The sequence below is a fragment of the Arvicola amphibius genome, chromosome 4 (genome assembly GCF_903992535.2).
Source record: "Arvicola amphibius chromosome 4, mArvAmp1.2, whole genome shotgun sequence".
NCBI classification, from domain to species: domain Eukaryota; kingdom Metazoa; phylum Chordata; class Mammalia; order Rodentia; family Cricetidae; genus Arvicola; species Arvicola amphibius.
The window spans coordinates 23,378,286-23,403,016 of record NC_052050.1 but is presented as its reverse complement, the minus strand read 5'-3'; the positions used below and the strand labels follow the sequence as shown (position 1 = coordinate 23,403,016).

The 24,731-nt window shown below is 37.4% G+C and overlaps 1 protein-coding gene across 14 annotated transcripts in view; it reads left to right on the top strand.

Annotated features, from left to right (window-relative positions):
* The window catches only part of Cdk12 (cyclin dependent kinase 12), a 76,701-nt gene that overhangs the window by 24,159 nt on the left and 27,811 nt on the right, over positions 1 to 24,731 (top strand). For all 14 annotated transcript variants that reach the window (XR_006020817.1, XR_006020815.1, XR_006020812.1 and 11 more), the window contains exons 6-13: positions 1,890 to 2,079; positions 7,421 to 7,477; positions 8,242 to 8,343; positions 13,527 to 13,604; positions 18,932 to 19,048; positions 20,383 to 20,514; positions 22,644 to 22,855; positions 24,085 to 24,537. Coding sequence is in view for 3 of the 14 variants with exons in the window: in XM_038328775.1 (XP_038184703.1) it covers positions 1,890 to 2,079; positions 7,421 to 7,477; positions 8,242 to 8,343; positions 13,527 to 13,604; positions 18,932 to 19,048; positions 20,383 to 20,514; positions 22,644 to 22,855; positions 24,085 to 24,537 (1,341 nt within the window). In the remaining 11 variants the exon portion in view is untranslated. The remainder of the gene's footprint in view (positions 1 to 1,889; positions 2,080 to 7,420; positions 7,478 to 8,241; positions 8,344 to 13,526; positions 13,605 to 18,931; positions 19,049 to 20,382; positions 20,515 to 22,643; positions 22,856 to 24,084; positions 24,538 to 24,731) is intronic.

Genomic DNA, 24,731 nt, shown 5'->3' with positions numbered 1-24,731 from the left:
GTGCACATACTGTGTGGATGTGCACACTTACACAAAAACATTCTATCTCTTTAAAAAATAAATGCATACCATTTCGGAAATGAGAGAGAGTTCTTGAGGTCTACCCTTTTACTGAGGATGTAGCTAAATTATGGATCACTTGCCTAGTTACACTTGATACCTTGGGTTGGATTTTTTTTTTTTTTTTGTTTCTTTGTTTTTATATGGTAGTAGTGAACAGAATTATAAAACTGGAGGATTTTGTTGTGTATTGCTAAGGTTTCAAAATGCCCAGACTGCTCTATAACTGTGTAGTTAAGGGTGACCTTTAATTTCTCTACCACACATGATTTATGAGGTATTGGACTCAAACCCAGGGTTTTGCTAGGCATAGTGGTATGTGCCTTTATCTGAGCACTTGGAAGGTTTAGGCAGTTTGGGGACCAGCCTGGTCTACATATCTACATATCTGCAGTGTAGGTTCCATGCCAGCCCTGTCGGAAAACAAAAACATAATACAAACCCAGGATTTTATGCATGCTTGGCAAACATTCTCTCAAGTAAACTACAGCCTCAGCCTGTAGGACTAGATTTCCACGTTTACAACATTGGTATAAATTCCAGATTCCGTACAGCTATTTTTAGTGTGTTTCTTACTCCTTTTACCCGTTTCTGAATTTGTTTATGTGTTAGTCTGAGTTTATAGCACATGTGTGTGGGTGCCATTGAGTTCAGAAGACATCATATCTTCTGGAGCTGCAATTATAGGTAATTGTGGATTGTGCTCCCGAGTCAGAGGCCAACCTGCATAGTCAGCTCCAGCCCAGCCAGGGCTACATATATAGTAAGATACTGTTTCAAAAATTGGAGTAGAAAGAGGAGAGTTGGGGCTGGAGAAATGGCTCAGAGGTTAAGAGCATTGCCTGCTCTTCCAAAGGTCCTGAGTTCAATTCCCAGCAACCACATGGTGGCTCACAACAATCTGTAATGGGGTCTGGTGCCTTCTTCTGGCCTGGAGGCATACACACAGACAGAATATTGTATACATAATAAACAAACAAACAAATAAATAAATAGAAAAAAGAAAGAGGTGGGTTGGTAAAAATGATTCAAAGGACCCTTATTTTCTTACCAACACTCACATATCAGTTTACAATTATCTGTAACTCCCAATTCCAGTGGATTCAGTACCATCTTATGTCCTTTGCATGATTCATGCATGGTGTGGTGCACTGATATAAATGCAAACAAAACACTCTTCATATAAAATAAAATACGTCAAGAAAAAAAGACCCAGTTTATAATAAATGGGCATGGTTGTCTTACACAAAATAAAACAAGAAAAACTATAATTGCCAGCTAATTGATTTGACCCAGGGTCTGTAACTGTTAATAAACTTTTTAAAATATTTATTTATTTATTATGTATACAATATTCTGTCTGTGCGTATGCCTGCAGGCCAGAAGAGGGCACCAAACCCCATTACAGATGGTTGTGAGCCACCATGTGGTTGCTGGGAATTGAACTCAGGACCTTTGGAAGAACAGGCAATGCTCTTAACCTCTGAACCATCTCTCCAGCCCCTGTTAATAAACTTTTGATCTTGATGTATAGTAATAAAAATATTAAGTTCTCTTAAAACGTAAATAATTCACATATAGATAGTGTGGGAATCAAGATTTATTGATTTATTACTTATTTAGTATAAATTATAAGTAAATAAATAATTGATTATTCCAATAGTGTTATTTATCCTTAAAAAAGGAAAATTATTTTATTAGTCTAATTTTTAGGTCATTCACCTATAAAATTGGTTGTTTCAGAGAGACTCTAGTTAACCTCATTTATGTTCAAATTTGGGAATTGTTATTTCAACTTTTTTTAAAAAAATTTTTTCCATGTTATGTAGGTGCCTTTTACCTTGTATTTGAATATATGGACCATGACTTAATGGGACTACTAGAATCCGGTTTGGTGCATTTTTCTGAGGACCATATCAAGTCATTCATGAAACAGCTAATGGAAGGATTGGATTACTGTCACAAAAAGAATTTCCTCCATCGGGATATTAAATGTTCTAATATTTTGCTGAATAACAGGTAACATAATAACCAAATGAGGCTAATCACTTTTTCCCTTTCTTTTGGATTTTGTTTAGATAATTAGGATATAAGCAATGCAATTTTTTTTAGTTGTTATACATGTTGAATATGTTCATTTATTGTTGTCTCTCTCCTTTTGACCTCTGTCCTGTATCATCTTTCCTGATGTAATGTTAGAATTAATAAAATAGGATTGCAAATACTCTTTAATTGCCAACATTCTAGAGTATTAATCTACTAGAGAATATACTATATAGTTAAAAATAGTGCTGTTATCCAGAGAAAACTTAAATATATATTTGGTTCTTAGTATCCTTTTTTAGTGGAAAGAAACGTCCCTCCCCTGTCAACTGACTTTGTCAGTTACTTCTTTTAGAGGAAGACCTTGCCTCATCACACACACACCTAACACACACACACACACACACACACACACACTCTCTCATAGGTTGGTGGTGGTTGAGGTAGGAGGTGGAATAAGCAGCTGTGTGGGATTGCCTCAGATTGTCCAAATTTTAACGCTAAAAGCCTGGTAGTTTACACTGTGCAGCTGAGTTTAGGAGTAGAGCAAGCAATTTAATTTTTCAATTCAGTAAGAATTTTTAGACAGAGTCTCAGTATGTACCACAAGTGGTTTTTAACTATGATTCTCTTTCTCAGTCTCCCAAGTGCTGGGATTAAAGGCATACATCACCATAACAGACCATGTTTGTTTGTTTAATTTAGAATGACCTGAAAAGATGCAGCTTTGAGGAATAAATAGAAATTATCAGAAAGATTGACAGCGAAGAACCAAAATCTCTGACATTGCTTATACAAAAGCACATGAAAGAGAGCATGGCTGCAATAGCAGCACTGTAGAAGCTAAGGAAGGAAGACTGAGGATTTGAAAGTAGAATGGGAATAGAGCTCAATTGGTAGTGCCAGTGTGCACCAAGACCTGGGTTTGATTTGTAGTACCACAAAGCAGTTTCATGGCCAGCCTAAACTGGAGACTCTTAACTTCAAAAAGAAAAAAAGTAAATGGTGTATTATGTTTAGAAAACTATAAACATAATTATAAACATTATTACTAGAGCATGAAGTAAAGCAATTATGGTGAAAGGTGCATCCAAATTGTTACTAGGAACCAGTTTATGATTATGTATATCCTACTGAAGAGGTTCCTGTTATCTACAGTTTGGGAGGAGCTGTTCAAGATGTCTTTGTAAAGCACTACTTTAAATTATACTTTAATGCCTTTATTGTGAGGGAAGCAAGATGTATAAAGATTTCTTCTTAAACTGGAACTATGTTTACATTCTTATAATCACAGCCAGTAGGAAAGTTAAAGTGAGAGAATCAGGAGTTTGATGCTAGCTTGAACAATTTAGTAAGACACCATGTTGAAAAGTTTTTTTTGTTGTTGTTGTTGTTTTATCCATTCTGTTCCTGTTCTGCAACTTAAAATATTTTACTAAGTCTATATCCATAATTCATAGTTCATCTGTAGTCTCAGCTACTTGGAAGGCTGGAGCAGGAAAATTGTATATTTGAGTTTGCCTAGTAACTGGTAAGACTGTCTTGCTGGGCATAGTGGTGCATGCCTTTAATCTCAGCACTTGGGTGGAAGAGGCAGATGTATCTCTGTGAGTTCAAGGCCAGCATGAGCATTATCTGCATAGTTCCAGGACAGTAAGAAGTACATAGTGAGACCTTGTCTAAAATAAAAAAGATCTGTCTAAAGGTAAGTGTGGTGATAAACACCTTTAATTCCAGCCGTTGGGAGGCAGAGACAGGTTTTATCTTTTGGATTTCAAGGCCATCCTGGTCTGTGTGGTGAGTTCCAGGCCAGCCAGGGATACATAGCAAGACTCAGTTAAGTGCACTGGTTGCTCTTCCAGAGTACCCTGGTTCAATTCCCAGTACCCATATGGCAGCTCACAACTGTCTGTAACTCCAAGATCTTACATCCTCATACTGGCAAAACACTAATGCATATAAAAAAAAAAAAAAAGAAAAGAAATAAAAAAATTATTTAAGAAAGAAAAATACAATTGTTTTGTCCTGGAATTTTCTGTAAACCAGACTGGCCTCAAACTCAGAGGTCTGTCTGCCTCTGCCTACTGAGTGCTAGGATTACAAGTGTGCATTACCACTACCTGGCTGAAAAGAACAATGAGTAAAAGAGGATTATACCTGGCTATAGCTGTGGCTCAGTAGTACAGCCCTAAACTATACAACAAAAGAAAATTTAATGATAGCTGTCAGTTTGAGGCTTTTTGGCACTTAGTATTTTTTCTTCTTCCTGAGAGGATATCTCGGAACAAGTAATAATTATAGTTCTGTTTTATATATTTTTAAGTGGGATCCCCTTTGACTAGTCCCTGACTTCCAGAGTCATAGAGATTGAAATTTTATACTAAATTGAAGTCCGTCATGGTTACTAATTGAGATGTGGGAAGTCACAAGCCAACTTGATCCTTCAAGTTTCTAAACCTGCTTACTTTTCTCTGTACTCAGTGGTCTTAATTTTTATTGGGTGCCACAGAAGATAGGGTCTTTTCCATCAGTAGAAGTATTTATTGGTTCTTCAACCATTCCAGGCTTAGCTCTGAGGGTTCTGTGAATGGCTATGTATGTTGGACATATTCCAGTTATTTAGCACAAGCACAAGGTGGTTATCAGGGATGGGGCGGGAGAAGAGTATCTTTAAGTCAGGCTTGGTGGCAGAGGTTTATCTACGTAATGAGACCCTGTCTAAATAATAAAATAAGTAGAAACCAAGAGAAATGGCCAAAGAGACAGGAATAAGGAAAATAGTGACTGCAATATGGTCATGTTTAAAAAGGGAGTAGTCATAGATATCAGATTACAAATTATAATACTTAAGAAAATTTGTGCTAATGTCACCTCTGACAGGGGTCAGTGAGATGGCACTTGCTGCTAAGCCTGATGTGAGTTCACAGGCCGAAGGCGTGAACTGACTCCTGCAAGTTGTTCTCTGGCCTACACCCACACACCATGGCATACATACAGAAATAAAGACTAATAGCCACCTTTAATACCTGCCTACAAATAAAGACTAATAATTACCTTTAATTATACTTGGGAAGCAGAGACAGGTAGATCTCTGAATATATGGCCAGCCTGGTGTACAGGGCGAGTTCCAGGACAGCTAGAGCAGCACTGAGAAGCCCTGTCTCAACAACATCAACAACAACAAACAAACAAAAAAAAAAAAGCAAAAAAAAAAAAAAAAAAAAACAAACCAAAACCCCCAATAACCAAACAAGTGAAGAAATACTTTTCTTAGTCCCTAATGTGATTCATGTAGCAAATACTGGTGATGTCAAAGGATAGCAAAATTTCCATAGATATACTCTTGAAATGTAATTTTTGGTTCTCCTTTGTATCCTGATTTTGGTTCTTCTTGTGACCTCAGGATAGCAATAGTTGAGAAATTCAGGTTTTTTTTTTTTGAGATAGGTTTTCTCTATGTTGCATTGGAACCTGTCCCGGAACTCATTCTGTAGATCAGGCTGGTCTTGAACTCACAGAGATCCACCTCCCTCTGCCTCCTGAGTGCTAGGATTAAAGGCGTGAATCACCACCACCTGGCTGTTTTTCTTTTCTTTTCTTTTCTTTTTTTTTTTTTTTTTTTTTTTTTTTTTTCGAGACAGGGTCTCTCTGCAGCTTTTTTAGAACCTGGGCTGGAACTAGCTCTTGTAGACCAGGCTGGCCTCGAACTCACAGAGATCCGCCTGCCTCTGCCTCCCGAGTGCTGGGATTAAAGGCTGGCTGTTTTTCTTGATTTTTTTTGTTTTTATTTTATAATTTATTATGTATACAATGTTCTGTCTGAAGACCAGAAGAGGGCACCAGATCTGTTACAGATGGTTGTGAGCCACCATGTGGTTGCTGGGAATTGAACTCAGGACCTCTGGAAGAGCAGTCAGTGTTCTTAACCTCTGAGCCATCTCTCCAGCCCGTTTTTCTTGATAGAAGATAAATATTCCTTTACTTTTTTCTTTTTTTAATTTGTTTATAAATTAAAATTTATAAACTTTAAAATGTTATGAGCCAGGTAAAGTCGTTCATGTTTATAATCCCTATATTTGGGATGCTAAAACTAGAGGATTATCATAAATTCAAGGCAAGACTATGATGTAGTGAGATCCTGTTTCATATATTATAGAAGGAGTATTTTGGGCAAATGGATAAATGTGTTCAGACTTTTTATGATAGTGGTTGATTTAATGTAAAGTTTTGCTGCTATTACTTTCCTTGTTTCAATAGTCTGTCCCTTTGCTCATACTTTTGGGGACCACCTCCTAGGATAACCTCTTTCCTATACCCTCTGATTATATATTTATTTATGTACATTTGTGTTTTACTGTGTGTATGCCTGTGTAAGAGTGTTGGCTTCCCTGAAACTGTAGTCACAGACAGTTGTGAGCCACCATTTGGGTGCTTGTTATTGAACCTGGGTCCTCTGGAAGAGCAGTCAGTGCTCTTAACTGCAGAGCTATTTTTCCAGCCCGTACTATCTGATTTTTGTCTTACCTGAGCTATCAGGTACCTTGAATGTTCTCTGCCACTCAGCTATTTATCTCCAGTTATTGGTGCTTTGAGACAGGATCATACTCTGAGGCCCAGGCTGGCCATGAACCTGAACCCCTTGCCTCTAATGCTAGGATTAGAAGTATGTGCCGTCATGCCTGGCCTTATCTATCTCTTTGTCTAGAACAGACCATTTTTCCCCAACCCTTTCATTATTAGATTATTACTTTACCAGGTACTAGACACAGATGTCTGCCATAAAATAAATATTTAAAGGTGGCGGTGCACATCTTTAATCTCAGTATAATGAGGTAGCCTCTGTGAGTTCAAGGCTACCATGGTCTTTAGAGTGAGATTGAGGCCAGACAAGGCTATGTGGTAAACTCTTGTCTAAAAATAATAAAGAAACAAAATAAAATAAATAATTACAACTGGTGTGGGAGATGCATACCTATAGTTACAGTTCTTGACGGGGTTGAGATGAGATGATGATGCTTAAGTCTAGTAGTTGGACACCAAGCTGGGTAACATGTAGACTCCATGGTAAAAATGACCATGAAAAGATAGAAATCAAATAAAAAATGGAATAAAATATATATACACACACACATACATATACATATTTTATGAGGCATTACAAACTTTGTTAGGAGAGGCTAAAATGGGGAAGGTAATGTTTTAGAAATATTAGGCATTAATTTTTTTTATAATTCTTTTAGGTTTAATTGGCACTTATGTTTCCAAGTGTAGTTTGAGAGTTGTTTCTTATGAAAATAATTGTTTGTTTGTTTTACAGTGGGCAAATCAAACTAGCAGATTTTGGACTTGCTCGGCTATATAACTCTGAAGAAAGGTAAGGCATTCATTAAAACTCCATATGGGAAGGTTTATTTGTATCTCATGATTTAAGGCCAACTTTGACATGGCAAGTAAAACTGTTTGTGGGAATTAGAGAAGAATCCTTTTAATTTTTTGATACTCAAATTCTACAAATGATAGTGACTATTAAGACTCCTTAAGTATTTGAATGTGTTCCAACCTAAATATTTTTGTTTGCTTGCTTGTTTTTGTTTATTTGCTTATGCTGCCCTCAGTGTGCTAGAACTCACACCTGCCTCTGTCTGCATAATGGCATAGTGCTGGAATTAAAGGTGTGAGCCATCATGCCCAGTCTCATTAATTTTTTTTAAAAACGACTCTTTGTTTTTAATCTTGTATGGGTTGCTTTCATATACTTGACTGAAGTGGTATCAGATCATCTTGAAGTTGGGTTTGTGTTGTGTCATGTGTATTTGTGTCCACTTATGTCTGAGTGTCTTCCACATGTGTGTGGATTGCTGGCATTTAAAGGCATGTGCTACCATCTCATGTACCACCTAGATCTTAGACACTGCATTCCTCAGTCAGCCCTTCACTGGAATAAGTTAACACAAATTGGACTAGAAGTGCTTTCATCTTTCCCTTCTTCTGGACAGCTTCCTTTTGACCTGCTAATTTGATGTTGGAATTGGTTTAACAATCTCATCTTCAATTGGCAGCTATTTCCATTGGGTTTTAGTTACACATTTTCCATCAAATGCCATTGTACATTTACAGCCTGATGGTTTTATGTTTCAGTCGCCCTTACACAAACAAAGTTATTACTTTGTGGTATCGACCTCCAGAACTGCTACTGGGAGAGGAGAGATACACACCAGCCATTGATGTTTGGAGCTGTGGGTAAGACTCTTTTAGCCTTTTGATTTGTCAGGAACTCACATAGTATTAGCATATACTGTTTCTTGTCTATGTTAGCCCTTTGTCTTTCATCCTAAGTGTATGTACACTTACACACATGCATAAATATAGATAAAAGTAAATTATATTTTTTTTAAAAAAGGAAACAATTTAGCAGCTTGTTTCTGTTTCCCAGTCTTTCCTGAATCTGGTAATGCTTCTGTCTTAACCTCCAGTTAGCATGTATCTCTATGCCTAGCTTATCTCAAGTCTTTGAATTAACTTTCCCCTTTCATCTCTCATGACTGTCATTTATTTAACAGTCTCTATAGAAAACTAGATCATTTATCCTATAGACTTCTCACAGGCTGGGTATCTGTTGTCACTGTCATTTAAAAAAAATGCTAGGAATGGAATGTAGCTCAATGACTTGCCTGCCTAGTATGTGAAATCCTGGGTTTAATATTCAGTATTACAAAATGCTAGTTACGTCATTTTTGCTTACCAATTTTCAAAGTAGTGAGGTGGTTTTTCTACTGTCATGCAAAATGATTTGTTTTATTGGTTTTCTTATTTATTATGTTCATTAGTAACTGATAGACTTATATATTTGATGTAACAATTGTACTCTTTTTAAAAATACATAATTATTTGTGAAAGTGTGTGAGAGGGAAAGAGAAAAGAGGAGAATTGAAGATAGCAAGCATGAGCATATACCACCCTTCTGGGAGTGCCTATTTAATCCCGAAAAGGGTATCAGATCCCTTAGGGCTAGATAGGAAGTTGTGATCTGACTGATAAGGTGCTAGGAACCAAACTCTGGTCCTCTTCAGGACAAGAAAGTGCTCTTGATATTCTAGCCATTTCTTCAGTTTTTATTGTACTAATTCTTTTTCAGACTTTCTAATTTTGTCTAGTCTAAATTTGATCAGGTTAGTTGTTGAATATTCTTGATTCATTGGTAATAATCTTTAATAGTCTTCCTCGTTTTCATGTTCCAGCCTTCTATCTGCTGTCAGCCATTTCTCTTAAGAAGTGTTCCTTTTTGATCTGTTTATTCCCACCCCCTTTTCTTCCTTCCTTTTCATTTTCTACTCAGGGCCCTGGCCATGTTGGTTTATACTATAGACTAGTCTGATTTCATATTTGTGGCAGTCTTCCTACCTCTTCCTCTTAAATACTCCATTTGTAAGTGTGTACCAACATAGCTACTCTGAATTTTTTTTTCTTTTTAGTGCAGGGTATCATCAAACTCTTTGTATAGCCCAAGAAATCCTTCAACTCCTAATTTATCTGCATCTAACTACTAAGTATTGGGATTGCAGATTGTTAAGGATCAAAGTGTTTTTAATTTTATTTATTCTTTTGAGACAGGGTCTTGTTATGTAGCCCTGGCAAGCTGGGAAGTTGATACATAGTCCAGGCTGACCTGGAGCTCAGCCACCTTGTCCGCTCAAGTGCAAGGGGCCAAAATATTTTAAATGGCCCACATTTGTTAATTGTTTGTAGGTCGTGTGGCACACTGCTGACACCTTTAATTGGCTATGATTCCCACATCCATACTTTCTAAAATAGTGTGTCATCTTTCCCATTTTTCTCCCTTCTTTTGCTGTAAGTCTTTAAGGGAGTGCTATAGTTTTTATTTTTATAATTCAACAAGATGGTAGCCTATCTAAATCAAATGATGCTTTAATTAAGTTTAAATGACTGAAATTGGGTTTATTTATATTCAAAAACCCTTTTTAATTATAGCTATGCTGGAAAGTTAACAACCTATTAAGATGAAGGAGGAAGAACTAGAGGCAGGGAAATTAGGTTCAGAGTCATCCTTAAGGCTGCATGAGAGACTCTTATCTCAAAAAAAAAAAAAGTTCTGCCTGCCTCTGCCTCCCGAGTACTGGAATTAAAGGTGTGTGTGCCACCCCCACCCTGTGGGTTTGGGTTTTTTTGTTTGTTTGTTTTGTTTGTTTTTTCAGTCTGTGCATCCTGCTAGCTTACTGTGATGACTAAAATGTTGATTACATGATGAAGTAGATTTTTACACCACAGGACTGGAAACTGAAATCAAAGAAAACTCTGAAGCAGAGACAGCACTTAGATGTCCAAATCTGGGCAGAAAGTATAAAGAGTAGTTTAATTATATATGAAGCAGTTGACAAATGGAGTCAGGAAGATCAGGAATTCAAGATCTAACTGGGTGGCCTCGGCAGTGTAGACCTTTAATCCCAGAACCCAGAAAGCAGACACAGGTGGATCTCCGAGTTCATTAGGCCAATCTAGTCTACAGAATGGGCCTAAGACAGCCAGAGCTGCATAGAAAAACCTTGTGTGGAAACCCCCACCCCCAAAAAAATAATTACAAGGTCTTCACAGGTTTCTCAATAAGTTTGAGAACACATTCTCCAAAAATAAATAAAGCTATCTATTCCTTTGTGATTTTCTTTTTTGATGGTTTCCTAATTTACTAGTTGATATAAAACTGTGCTTAAAAGTTAATTTGACAGTTAATAATGAAAACAAACCTTATTTTTGCTTTTTCTATTTCTGACTAAACTTTGAAAGAATTAGTTACCCACTAATCAAATTAAGGAAGACACTAAAAAAGTTAATAAAGCAAATTGTAGGTGACATAAAATTTTGTTTTAGTTCATTTTAGGCTAATAGGCATAGTGAGTGGTACAGGCCTTTAATCCCAATTCTTGAAAGTCAGAGGCAAGTGGATCCATCTCTCTGATGGACGCAAGATTGATCTACATAGCAAGTTCTAAGCCAGCCAGGTATAAGTGGTGAAAACCTTTGTCAAAGACAAGATAAAAGAATCAGAAGAGGAGAAAGAGGAAGAAGGCGATAAAAATACTTGTAGAGGGGCTGGAGCCAGTAAAGTTGGCTCAGTGATTAATACAACTTGATGCCCTTGCTGATGAACCTGGGTTTGGTTCCCACCATCAATCCATAACTCCAGTTCCAGGGGATTTTGATATCTTTGATCTCTAGGGCATGTGCATAAACATGTTCATACCCCCATCCCAACACACATAATAAATATAATTTAAAATAAAATTCTTGGGAGGTAGAAAGATTGCTCAGCAGTTGAGAGCACTTGCTGCTCTTCCTGTGGATGACCATGGATCAGTTTCTAGTATACAGAACAGGCAATATTCGTAATTCCAGCTCAAGGGGAAAAAATACTTCTAGCCTTCAAGAAACCCACATGTAAATAATAAAAAGTAAGCCAGACAGTGGTTTGCACACAATCCCAGCACTTGGGAGGCAGAGACAGACAGGTGGATCTCCATGAGTTCAAGGCCAGCCTGGTCTCCATAGTGATTTTCAAGATAGGCTCCAAGGCTACAGAGAAACACTGTCTTGAAAAACAAAAACAAAAAAGCTGGGTAGTGGTATCACACACCTTTAATCCCAGTGGGGTGTGAATATGATCAAAATATATTATGTAGAATTCTAAAAGAATTAAGGAAACATATTAAATGAAAGTATATACAGAGTCCAGGGTGGTGGTAAAGGCCTGAAATCCTGACATTTTATAGGTGGTGGCTTTGGGAGTTCAGGTGAAATTAGGAGTTCAGGGCCAGCCTAGGCTATATGAGAATATATGTCCCTAAAACCCAACAAAAAGTACATTAAAATAATTAGCACCACAATATTGGCGTTTTTTAATTTTTTTTTTTTTTTTTTTTTTTTGGTTTTTCGAGACAGGGTTTCTCTGTAGCTTTGAAGCCTATCCTGGAACTAGCTCTTGTAGACCAGGCTGTAATTTTTTGTTTTTTAAATGTTTAGGAAACCAGATCTTTTTATATATCCTTGACTGTCCTGGAACTCATTATGAAGACTGCTAGGCTGGCATCCAACTCAGATCCAACATTCTTTCTCCAAGTGTTGTGATTGAAGGGGTGCAAAACAACCTTCAGCATATTTTTATTTAGGTATAGGTAAATGTCTGTATCTGGGTATGGGTTTACCAATATAGTGCCCATTGAGGCCAGAGGCTTCAGATCCCCTAGAGTTGAAGCTACAGATTGTTTCAGACAGAGGAAATGTATGGAGTATTCATATTTTTCCCCTTCATATTTATCTGAAATACTTTCAAGAAATATCATCTTATATAACCATAATATGAAAATTCAAGAAATTTAAAATACCTGGGCAGTATAGTGCAAACTTATAATTTTGAAGCCAGTCATGGAGGCAGGAAGATCCCAATTTTGAGATCAACCCGAGAGCTAATTAGGAAAGGAAGTTTAGTATTGTATAGGATGAATATATAGTTCTTATTTCAGTTGTATCCTTATACTAATAATGTCCTAGAGACATTACACTAGTCTGTCTTTTATTTTTTAAAACCATTTCTCTGCTGTTGCACATCCTAGTTTCTAACTTGTAGGTTCATGTGATCTTTCCACTAATGTTTTATTTATTTTATTGTGTGTGCAAATATTTTGTTTACGTGTATGTTTTTATGTTTTCCATTATATGTCTGGTATATACAGAGCTCAGAAGAAGATTTTAGATTTCCTGGGAATGGAATTACAGATTGTTGTGAGCCACCATGTAGTTGGTGGGAATTAAACCCAGGTCCCCTTCAAAAGCAAGTGATCTTAATCACTGAGATACCTCTTTAACCCTGATGTTTCTTTTTTCTAATGTTATATTTGGTTACATGTGTGATGTGTATGCATGTGAAAATGTGTGTTTCCCTTTTGTTATTTGCTGCTGGCCCAACTTCGAAGGATTCTCCTGCCTTTGGCTCCCATCTTGCTATAGTATCATTGGGATTATAGGCACACCGCCACACTCAGCTTTATGTGCCTTCTGTAGATTCAGACACAGGTCTCAATCCTTGCTTAACCCACTGAACCATCTCTCTGGCTCTGAGTGTCCATTTCAAAATAACAAAGGTATTTAGACAGAAATCATTTAAAAGTCTTGATGAAATTGATTTTAGCTGATAATACATTGGTTTCTTTGTAATTGTATTGCCAGAGGGGTTATCATAGTATTGCATAGTTCTACAAAGAAAGTTAATGATGAAAAGTTAATAATAATCTCTTTGTAGAAACAGCTAACCATCCTTGTAAAATTGTAATTTCTTAGATTATCATGGTTATTGAGACATAATTTAGATAGGTTCAAAGGATTTCTTTCTAACCTTAAAATTTTATTCTTTTTAGATGTATCCTTGGGGAACTGTTCACAAAGAAACCTATTTTTCAAGCCAATTTGGAACTGGCTCAGCTAGAACTGATCAGGTACTGTTAGAAATATGCCCTTAAGTGCCTGCTTCTTAAACTTCTTTCACTCTTAGAAGATTTTTACATAACCCCAGGTAGTAGAAGTATTTAATGTTTACTGATAATAAAATTATTTTAAAGTAATCTTTGGCATAAACTTATAATTTATTAAAGGTAAAATTAAACTTGTATAGTAATAAAATATATATGCTTGTTTATTTTTATAGTTGAATTTTAATTTTTAATTTATATGTGGGCATGTGCATATGGATGTCAGCCTTATACTCTTTTTTTTTTTTTGCAGAGTGAGGTTGAATATTTATTCAGGGGGGTTATGAAGGGGGAAGGAAGGGGGGAGAGAGAGGGAGGGAGCAGAGAAGTGGGGAGAGAGGCAGAAGCGAAGCTGCCTCTCAGAGAGGAAGACGGAAAAGAGCCTTATACTCTTATAACTTTTCAATACATGGACCAATACATGGTAGCATAGAACCAATATACTACTACTTGTCCAATGACTTCCACAAACACTCATGTACAACACACACAAAGAAAGAAGTAAGTAGAAAAAAAACTATTTTTAGATACCGGGTGGGACTGGGAGAATGGCTCAGCAGTTATGATCACTGATTGTTCATCCTAAGGACCTGAGTTCAGTCCCTAGCATCCAAATAGCAGCTTAAAACTATCTTTGGCTCCAGTTCCAGGAAATGTGACACCCTCTCACAGATATACATGCAGGCAAAACCTCAGTGCACATAAAATAAAAATAAATGTTAGAAAAAGTAAACCAGGCATAGTGGTACTTGTCTTTAATTCCAACACTTGGGAAGCTAGAGGCAGACCTGGTCGACATAGGGAGTTCTAGACAAGTCACCACTATATAGTGACACCTTGTTTCAACATAAATATTATAAATAAAAGAAATAGTTGGAAAATCATTCATTTTTTTAATGAAGCTCCAGTGATTAACTCAAATAGTTTCTAATATCAAAATATTTTAACGTAATACAATCTAAACATAGACTAATTTGATACTTACATCCTTATGAATGGTGTTAGGGATTTATTTTTAATATTTATTTTTACTTGATGTGTATTGTTGTTTTTTCCTGTATGTATGTCTGTTCGAGGGTGTCAGATATTGGAGTTACAGACAGTTGTTAACCCCTGAGCCATCTCTCCAGCCTGTAGGAATTTATTAAAAGCTCTTTTTCATTTTGGGGGAGGGGCCGGATAGTATTCCTAGCTGTACTAGAGCTTGCTATATAGACCAGACTAGTTTGGACCTCACAGAGATCCTCCTGCCTTTTGAGTGCTGGGATTAAAGGTTTGTACCACCATGCCTGGCTAAAGCTTTTGTTTTCTTTCCTTTCTTTTTTATCCATGTTTGCTTTTTCAAGACAGGGTTTCTCAGTACCCCTGGCTGACCTTAAACTCCAGGATCCTGACTAACCGTGCCTTCAGAGTGCTGGGATTAAAGACATGTACAACCACACTCAGCTAGTTTCTAATAAAACCAGAAGCTAAACATATAGTAAGACTCTGCAGTTTACAACATGATAGTCTCAAATCTGGGCTGAGGTATTTTAGACAGTGTTCATTAGCATTTTGTGGGATTATACTACTCACAGTGCAAGTTTGTTGTATGTTCAGAATCAAGATTCAATGAAGGCATACAACACAATGCTGGGGAATGCTGTCAGAAACATCTCAGACTTAGCACACATTTGATTTCTAGTTAGCTTTTTGGTTGTTTTATGTACTACTGTTGCCAAATTTGTCATGATCCAGTTATGCAACCCTTAGTTATAACCCACACTTTTAAAAGTAGATAATGAATAGATAATGAAATCCTCCAGTTTATATAACATTTTACAATTATTCCATCAGATGATATCATAATAAATTTCTCTTTGCTCAGTCCAGCTTGCCATCTCTTTTGTGTCAGCCTGTAGACATAGAAATTCAGTTTTAGGGGAATGGAGAGATGGCTCGGCAGTTAAGAGCTCTTCCTGTTCTTGAAGAGGATCTGGGTTTTGTTCCTAGCACCATGAGTGTAGTTCATAACCATGTATATGTTTTTGTTTTTCAAGATCAGGTTTCTATGAGTATCCTTGACTGTCCTTGAACCGACTCAATAGAGTAGGCTAGCTTGAACTCATAGAGACTTACCTACCTCTGCCTCCCCACTGCTGGTATTAAAGGTGTGTGCCACCATGTGTTTTTAATTTTATGGGTTTTTTTTGTTGGTTTTTTTTTTTGTTTTTTGGTTTTTGGTTTTTCGAGGCAGGGTTTCCCTGTAGTTTCTAGAGCCTGTCGTTGAACTAGCTCTTGTAGACCAGGCTGGCCTCGAACTTAGAGATCCGCCTGCCTCTGCCTCCCGAGTGCTGGGATTAAAGGCGCACGCCACCACCGCCCGGCTAATTTTATGTTTTTGAGTGTTTACTTGCATATATGTAATTGCACCAATGCATGCTTGGTGTCATTGGAAGCCAAATGAAAGCATTGGATCCTGTAAAACTGGAGTTACTAGAGGCTGTCAGCTGCCATGTGGGTGCTGGAAACTGAACTTGTATCCTACTTAAAGTGCTTTTAACCTCTGAACGTCCTCTCCAACTCTATAATGTCTAAGTCTTGCCTTTGTGTTTTTATTCTTTGTCATATACAAATATGCTTTATTTGAGAACAGTGTTGCTTTTAATACTAGCTGTGTAGAAGGCCAAGGCAGTAAGAATCATTAAAGTTTGAGTTCAAGGCCAGCTTGAGCAGAGTTCCTCCATCTCAAAAATAGAAATAGAAAAAACTGGCAAGATGGCTCAATGGTTAAAGGTAATTGTTCCAAGATTGATGACCTGAGTTCAGTCACTAATACTCATGATAGAAGGAGGCACTCCGGGGTTGGAGAGATGGCTCAGTGGTTAAGAGTATTGCCTGCTCTTCCAAAGGTCCTGAGTTCAATTCCCAGCAACCACATGGTGGCTCACAACCATCTCTAATGAGGTCTGGTGCCCTCTTCTGGCCTGCAGACATACACATAGACAGAATATTGTATACATAATAAATAAATAAAAATTAAAAAAAAAAAAGGAGGCACTCCCAAAAGTGTCCACTGACTTTTACAAATGCAAAAATACAATTGTTGAAAAAAGTATTTTTTGGACCAATCTCCTTGAAAAAAGATCTATGAAGCTTCAGCTCTTCATATGATGCCTCATGGTTGATGGTGATGTCAGTGTTTGTAAAGCCAAACGTGCAATGGGCTAGTGAGATCACTTCTTGGGTGCATAGGTGCTTACCATTATGTCTGACAACAAAATTCCATCTGCAGGACCCACATGTTAAAAAGAGAGAACTGACTTATTTTCTGATCTCTACTAGTATGGTGTGGCATATGCACCACTTCCCACAAAAACACATAAAGATAAATGTAATTGAAATCATTAAAACAATAAAAAGTAAAATGGGAGCTGGGTAGATGGTTCAGTGGTAAAGTATTTGCTGTGCAGTTTAGGATAAGCTGAATTTGATCCCCAGAACCTATATATAAAAAGCTAGGTGTCTTATTGCATGCTTGTGGCATCAGTGCTAGTGAGGCAAAAATAGGTGACCTTGATACTCACTGACCAGAGCCAGTTTATCCCCTTCAGCAAAGAAAGGGCCACAAGAGAAAACCTGTCTCAAAAACAAGATGAATAATGTTTAAGGAACAGCTTCTGAAGTTTACATGCTGTTTTTCTTTTGCTTTTGTTTGGATGGCTACTTTATTCTTAGCTTTAGCTCAGTCTAAGGAAAGAAGTGTTGCTGGCCATGGTAGTGCACACCTTTAGTTGCAGCATTTGGGAGACAGAGGCAGTCGGATCTGTGTATTTCAGGACAGCATGGTCTACAGAGTGAGTTCCAGGATGGCCAGAGCTACAGAGAGAATCCCTGTCATGAAAAACAACCAAAGAGCATAATTCTTTGTGGAATACATGTTTTCGTTCTCCTTTGACCATGTAGGTCATGAACTGATGATTGAACTCAAATCAGGCTTGGCAGGAGGAGTTTTCTCACTGAGCTGTTTCTCTAGCCACAGTTTTAAAATGTAACCTCTATATAGACAATTTGGGGATGCCTTGAAGAATGGAATTTGGGCACCTCTTGCTATACTTAGCTTTTTTTGTTTTTCCTTTTCTTTTCTCTGTTCCTTTCCCTTTTTCTTTTGGATTATATTTGTTTGATTTTTTATTTTAAAGCAGAGTCTCTCTTTATAGGCCATACTGGCCACAAATTTACAGTCCTTTACCTCAGCCTCCTAAGTGCTGGGATTATAGGCATGTATGACATTTCCTTTTCCTTATTCAATAAAATGTATTAGAAAAATATAACAAGCAAATGTAGATATAAACAGTGATACATAACTCATTATTGTAATAATAATAATAAATGCTCAGTTATCTATAAACATTTCTTTCTTTTAGAAAAGGAACAAAATCTAGGCAGTGGTGGTGCATGCCTTTAATCTCAGCACTTGGGGGGCAGAGGCAGGTAGATCTCTGTAAGTCTGAGGCCAGCCTGGTCTACAGAGCAAGTTCCAGAACAGCCAGGACTGTTATATAGAGAAACCTTGTCTCAGAAAAACAAAACAACCCCCCCCCCCAAAAAAAAAAAAACCAAAAAAGAAAAAAGAGGAAAGAAAAAGGAAGCAAAACAGGTTCTTTGTAGCCCAGGCTGTCCAGGAACTTGCTCTATAAACCAGAATAGATTCACCTGCCTCTAACTCCAAAGTGCTGGGATTAAAGGTGTGTACCATCTCTTAAAATTTTTCCTATTTGAAATTAATTCTGCCAGATGTGGGGTGGCCTCTGGAAGAAGAGACAGGTTCTTAAACTCTGTGAGTTCCAAGGCTCTCCTGGTTTACGTAATATGTCCTGGAAAGCCAGGCCTACATAATAGAGAGACCTGGCCTGTTCTGAGGGGGGGGGAGGGAGTGGGAGAGGGAGAGAGAGAGGGGAGAAAAAGGGGAGAGAGAGAGGGGAGAGAGGAAATTAATTCTAAGTGAATAAAATAAGAATGAAAACCTTTTGTAAAACATGCTTTATAAAATATGTGAATCGTTTTGGATTGTATTTTCAATAGTTTTCTCTTGCTGTCTTTCAGTATTTCCAGTATGTTTTCTTATAACCAATTCTCTTATATTGCTTCTCCTTAGAGCAGTAAAGTCATACTTTACTTTTTTTTGATGTCTACTAATGTAATAAGTCATAGATTTCCCAGATCCAAGAGGATAATTTCTCCTTCAAGAAACTCTAGAAGTCATGATACTGATGATTTGCTTCATTTTACGTGGCTTTTTGCTTTCTTTTCAGTCGTCTCTGTGGTAGCCCTTGTCCTGCAGTGTGGCCTGATGTTATCAAGCTGCCCTACTTCAACACCATGAAACCGAAGAAGCAATATAGGAGACGTCTAAGAGAAGAATTCTCTTTGTGAGTTTAGCACAATCTTATATCTCTTTTCTGTTTCTAGCTTTTGTTGGGACTTGATTTTTTTTACTATTAAGCCTAATTTATTACAACAACATTTTAATTACATTTTATTTTTAAAAGGTTTTTTTATTTTGAACTGGTCAGTAGTGGTGCATGTTTTTTATCCCAGCACTTGGGAAGCAGAGGCAGGCAGATCTCTGTGAGTTTGAGCCCAGCCTGGTCTACAAGAGCTAGTTCCAGGACAGCTAGGACAGCCAGAGCTACACAGAGAAACCCTGCCTTGAAAAACAAACAAAAAAGGTTTATTTATTTTATGTGCATTGGTGTTTCATCTGTGCAAGGGTGTTGGATCACCTGGAACTGGAGTTACAATGTGAGCTACCATATGGTTGCTAGGAATTGAGCCCAGGTCCTCTTGAAAAGCAGCCAGTGCCCATAACCACTGAGCCATTCCTGCAGCCCCTTGATTGCATTTTTGTTGGTGTTTTGTTTTTTTTTTTTTTTTTTTTTCCAAGGCATAGTTTCTCTGTAGCTTCGGAGCCTGTCCTAGAACTCGCTCTATAGACCAGGATGCAGGATGGCCTAGAACTTACAGAGATCTGCCTGCCTCTGCTGCCCAAGTCCTGTGATAAAAGGTGTGTGCCGCCACCACCATCCAGCCAGGAGTCCAGTCTCTGCCCATGTGGGTCCCAGGATATAGTACTGGCTTGGGAGCAGACACCTTTACCAGATGAGCTGCCTCAACCAGCCCATTGTAGACGTTTTATTTTATTCTTTTATTTTATATATGTGCATGTTTTTCCTACATGCATGTATGTATACCATGTTGTGTCTGGTGACTGCAGAGGGCGGAAGAGGGTATTGGATGTCATGGAAGTGAAGTTTGAAAGAGTGTAAGCTGCCATGTGGGTACTGGAAATTGAACCTGGGTACTCTGTAAGAGTGCCTAGTGCTCTTAACCTCTGAGCCATCTCTCCAGCCTTAGACATTATATTTTTGAAGAGTTTTTTCTATCAGACTCTATTTCTAATTTTCTCTTCTGAAGGCCTTGGACAAATGAAAACCATTTTATTTTCAACAACTTGTGGTTTTCCTTATAGTCCTTTTGATTGTCCTAAGGAAAGAGAACAAAATTGTTGCTTTTTAAGTTTTTATGTGCATTGTAGCATTTCTTAAATCATGGCTCAGATCTTGTTGCTTGCATTAGCCAGTTTCCAATTTCCTTGCTCAGTTTTACTTGGAAATGGAAATTCATATAATTTTTGATACAGGTTTGCAGGTTTGAGAACTAAGAGAATGTTGTGAGTTTTTGATGTCTCTGTTCCATTCTATAGTATTCCTTCAGCAGCTCTTGATTTATTGGACCACATGCTGACACTTGATCCTAGCAAGCGTTGCACAGCTGAACAAACCCTGCAGAGTGACTTCCTTAAAGATGTGGAACTCAGCAAAATGGCACCTCCAGAGTAAGTATTGTTGACTGTATAATGAAAAAAAAAGATTTAAGATCAAAATAACTACAAATGATTATGTCAGTGCTGATGGACTGTTATTTGTGGATAAGGTTGGATTAAGTAAGGAATAAATTTAACTGTATTTGTTTAGTCTGGTTCAAGCTATTTTCTTTTGTTTCTAGATCTCTACTGTTTATTGTGATAAACAATGTCTTTTTAAGTATTCCTTGTAGGTTTTGCTCTTAACCATTCCTTCTGTTTTAATCATTTATGTTGTGACTATATATTTTCTACACTGCAAGAACAGTTCTAATTTTAAATAGTTTGTATCATTGTCAGTTTAGTAATTTTATTTATTTTTTGAGATCAGGTTGTTCTTGAGCTCATACAGATCTGCCTGCTTTTGTCTCCTTGAATTTTTATATAAATATATAGTCTTAATGTATCTCTTTCATCATAATTTTTTTACTTTCCTCTTTTGTGTGTGTGTGTGTGTGTGTGCGTGTGCAGGCCTACATATCTATAAGCCACAGCCCTTGTATGGAGGTCAGAGGACAACTTGAGAGTCAGTGCTTGGATTCTGCTGCTAGGGCCTTTGCTACCTTGGCCATCTCTAGGGCCCTCTTTCATGACAATTTTATGAATAGAATGTACAGTAGAGGATCTTCCAAGATTCTATACCCACATTCAACTTCATGGCGCATACAAGATCCTTTGTCTTTGAACTTATCACTGGCAGTATTAATAGCTTTTATGCTAGATTTATTTTTGTTTCTTTGTTTTTTGTTTATGCCAGTACTATGATCCTTGTATGTGTTAGTCAAATCAATATTTTACCACTAAGCTGTGTTCCCAAGCAACCTCTTGTTTTTGCTGGGGTTTTGTTTTGTTTTGTTTTGGTTGTTGTTGTTTTGTATGCTTGTTTTTTTATTCATTTTGCTGTTTTTTATGCATTTATGTAAATGGTTGCCTGTGGGGGCCAGAAGATGGTGTAAGAGTCCCTGCAACTTTCAGCTACCGGACATGGGAATTCAAGTTATGTGCAAGAACAGCCCAAGCTCTTATCTCCTGAACAGTTTCTCTAGCCCTTTAGTATGTTTGTTTGTTTGGAGAATTTTTTTTCTTTTTGTTTGAGTTGTGGGATGGTCTCACTGTGTTGAACTTAGGATCCTCTTGCATCATTAATTTTCTTGCCAGACAAAGGAATGGCCAGATATGGTGGTAAACACTTTTAATTGCAGCTCAATCAAGAGTTCGAGGTTAGTCTGATAATATCTTCCAAAGAAAAGGATTTAGATAAGTACATGTATAGATGGTATCTATAAATTTTATTGCTCCGAAGACCTATCCAAATTTATTTTTTAGATTTGATATATATTTTTTGATGTATAAGCTTTTTACTGAAATTTGGAAACTAGTATATAGTTTTGTCTGCTTGTTTGGCTTTTTTTTTTTGGGGGGGGGGATATACAGTGTAACCCTGGGTGACCTGGAACTCACTAAGTAGACCAGGATAGCCTGAAACTAATAGGATCCTACCTAACTCCTTAAGAAAGTTGATGATGTCCAGTCATGGAAATTCAGTGAATGATTTGCAAACTGATGATTAAATCATGATATGTCTATATAGTCCCAAGATTTAAAGCACTATCTCTTCTCTTTTCACATTGTGTGTATGTTTATGTTCTTGCCAGGTCACACGTGAAAGGTCAGGGCCAGTTGTGGGAGTTGATTCTCTTTTTCTATCATGTGAATTCCAAAATTATACTCAGGATTTTAATGCTAGGTGGCAAGTTCATTTACCTACTGAGACATCTCTCAGCCCCTTCCTAGCCTTTCATAACTATTAATAAACTATTCATTTCTGCGCTTACATTTATCTTCAACTGAAACACGGCCATTAAAGTTCTCTTTGTTCATTTTATACCAACAAAAACATTATTTGACTATATAGGAGTTTTAGTATTATTTCTTTCCACATAAATACTTTCACAAACTTCCACTTCCAATAATTCTTTTTATATTACATTCTGACGTTTTTGTTCTTAATTCTATTTTTCATGTTACTTTCTCTCCTACTTTAATTCATTATTCTTACATTTACTCATTACTTATTCCTCCTTTGTTTTGTGTTTTTCCAGTCTACCTCACTGGCAGGATTGCCATGAATTGTGGAGTAAGAAACGTCGACGCCAGCGACAAAGTGGTATGGTAATAGAAGAGCCACCTCCGCCCAAAGCTTCTCGGAAAGAAACTACCTCAGGGACAACAGTTGAGCCTGTGAAGAACAGTAGCCCAGCACCACCTCAGCCTGCTCCTGTCAAGGCAGAGCCTGGTCCTGGGGATGCAGTAGGTCAGTGCTGGGATGGAGCCTCTACTTCTATTAAGTTCAGTTATATAGATTTTGATGGTAGAATGCATATATGTTCATATCCATGTGTTTTTGTCCAGTGGAATATTAGGAGAAAGATTGTTGTCTTCATTATGAGAAAATAAACCTTATTTTCTGCGCATGATCAGAAAGTTTACAGCAGAGTATTCTCATTCCTTGAAATAAGGAATGTTGTATATCTCATAGATTGTGTGTGGCAGAAACCAATCAATTAAATAAGTAAATTTTAAGTTAGTTTGCTTATGGCTTTTTCTTTTCTTTTCTTTTTTTCTTTTTTCGAGTCATAGTTTCTCTGTAAGTTTGGAGCCTGTCCTGGAACTAGCTCTTGTAGACCAGGCTGGCCTCAAATTCAGAGATCCACTTGCCTCTGCCTCCCGAGTATTAGGATTAGAGGCTTGTGCCACCACCACCCGGCCATTTCCTCTTCTATATTGACCAAGTGGCTTTGAAATTAGGAACTTACTGCCTCAGTCTCTAATAGCTGAGATTACAATGCTATTTTCAACATTCAGTACTCCTTAGAATCATCCAGAAAACATGAAAAATTAATATCCTCAGATTGGTGTGGTGGCAAACAATTGCAACACAGCACTAGGGAGGTGGAGTCAGGAGGATGAGAAAGTCAAGGTTATCTTTCACTACATTTGATCTTTGAGTCCAGCCTCGAGTACCAGAGATAAATAACCCTTTAATAAATGCCACATCTCTTGGAATGTTAAATCTATCCTAACAGTTTTTACATGTACTATTGGTTGAAAATCACTGACCTTGAAGAATACAGATAAAATATAATCACTTTTATATATAATTCAGACATGCTTTAGTTAGTCTTTGTATTTTATTTATTTATTGTTTTAGTTTTTATTTTGTTGGAGATTGCACATAATATATTAGGGTTCAGAGGACAACATGTGGGAATTGCCCCAGTATATGGGTCCTGGGCTTTATACAGTTGCCATACTAGTTGGCAAGTACCTTTTACCTAGTGCATCATCTCACCAGTCTTAAGTCCTTGAATTTTTAAACAAAAATAAAAAATAAGCTGTGATGTTAATCCAAGATATTAAACTATGAGGCTTTCAAAATGAAGCTACATGTTTGGATATTATGCATTGCTTTTGTCAGTTGACGAAGACAAAGGACCTTTTCTTTCTTATTCATCTTATATTGGCTCCACTGTCATCCTACAGGTCTTGGTGACATCACACAGCAGCTGAATCAAAGTGAATTGGCAGTCTTATTAAACCTGCTACAGAGCCAAACTGACCTGAGCATCCCTCAAATGGCACAGCTGCTTAATATCCACTCCAACCCAGAGATGCAACAGCAGCTGGAAGCCTTGAATCAATCTATTAATGCACTGACTGAAGCCAGTTCCCAGCAGCAGGACTCAGAATCCATAGCCCCAGAGGAATCATTGAAGGAGGTACCCTCTGTATCAGTGGTCATGCCTTCAGCAGAACAGACAACTCCTGAAGCTTCGAATACACCAGCTGACATGCAGAATATGTTGGCAGTTCTCTTGAGTCAGCTGATGAAAACCCAAGAGCCAGCAGGTAACCTGGAGGAAAACACCAGTGACAAGAATAGTGGGCCACAGGGGCCCCGAAGAACTCCTACAATGCCACAGGAGGAGGCAGCAGGTAAACAGACCGGTCATGAATCTCATTGAGCTCAGGTGCTGTTGATCCTCTTAAAAAAAAAATCTCTTAATGTTTTCTTTTTTACATCATTGGTCTCAGTTTCAGTTTCTGTAATCTAGTCTACAGGAGAACATAACACCAAGTGATGTATTTCTTGGCCAGCTTTTTTAAATATCAAAGCACCTTTCATATAC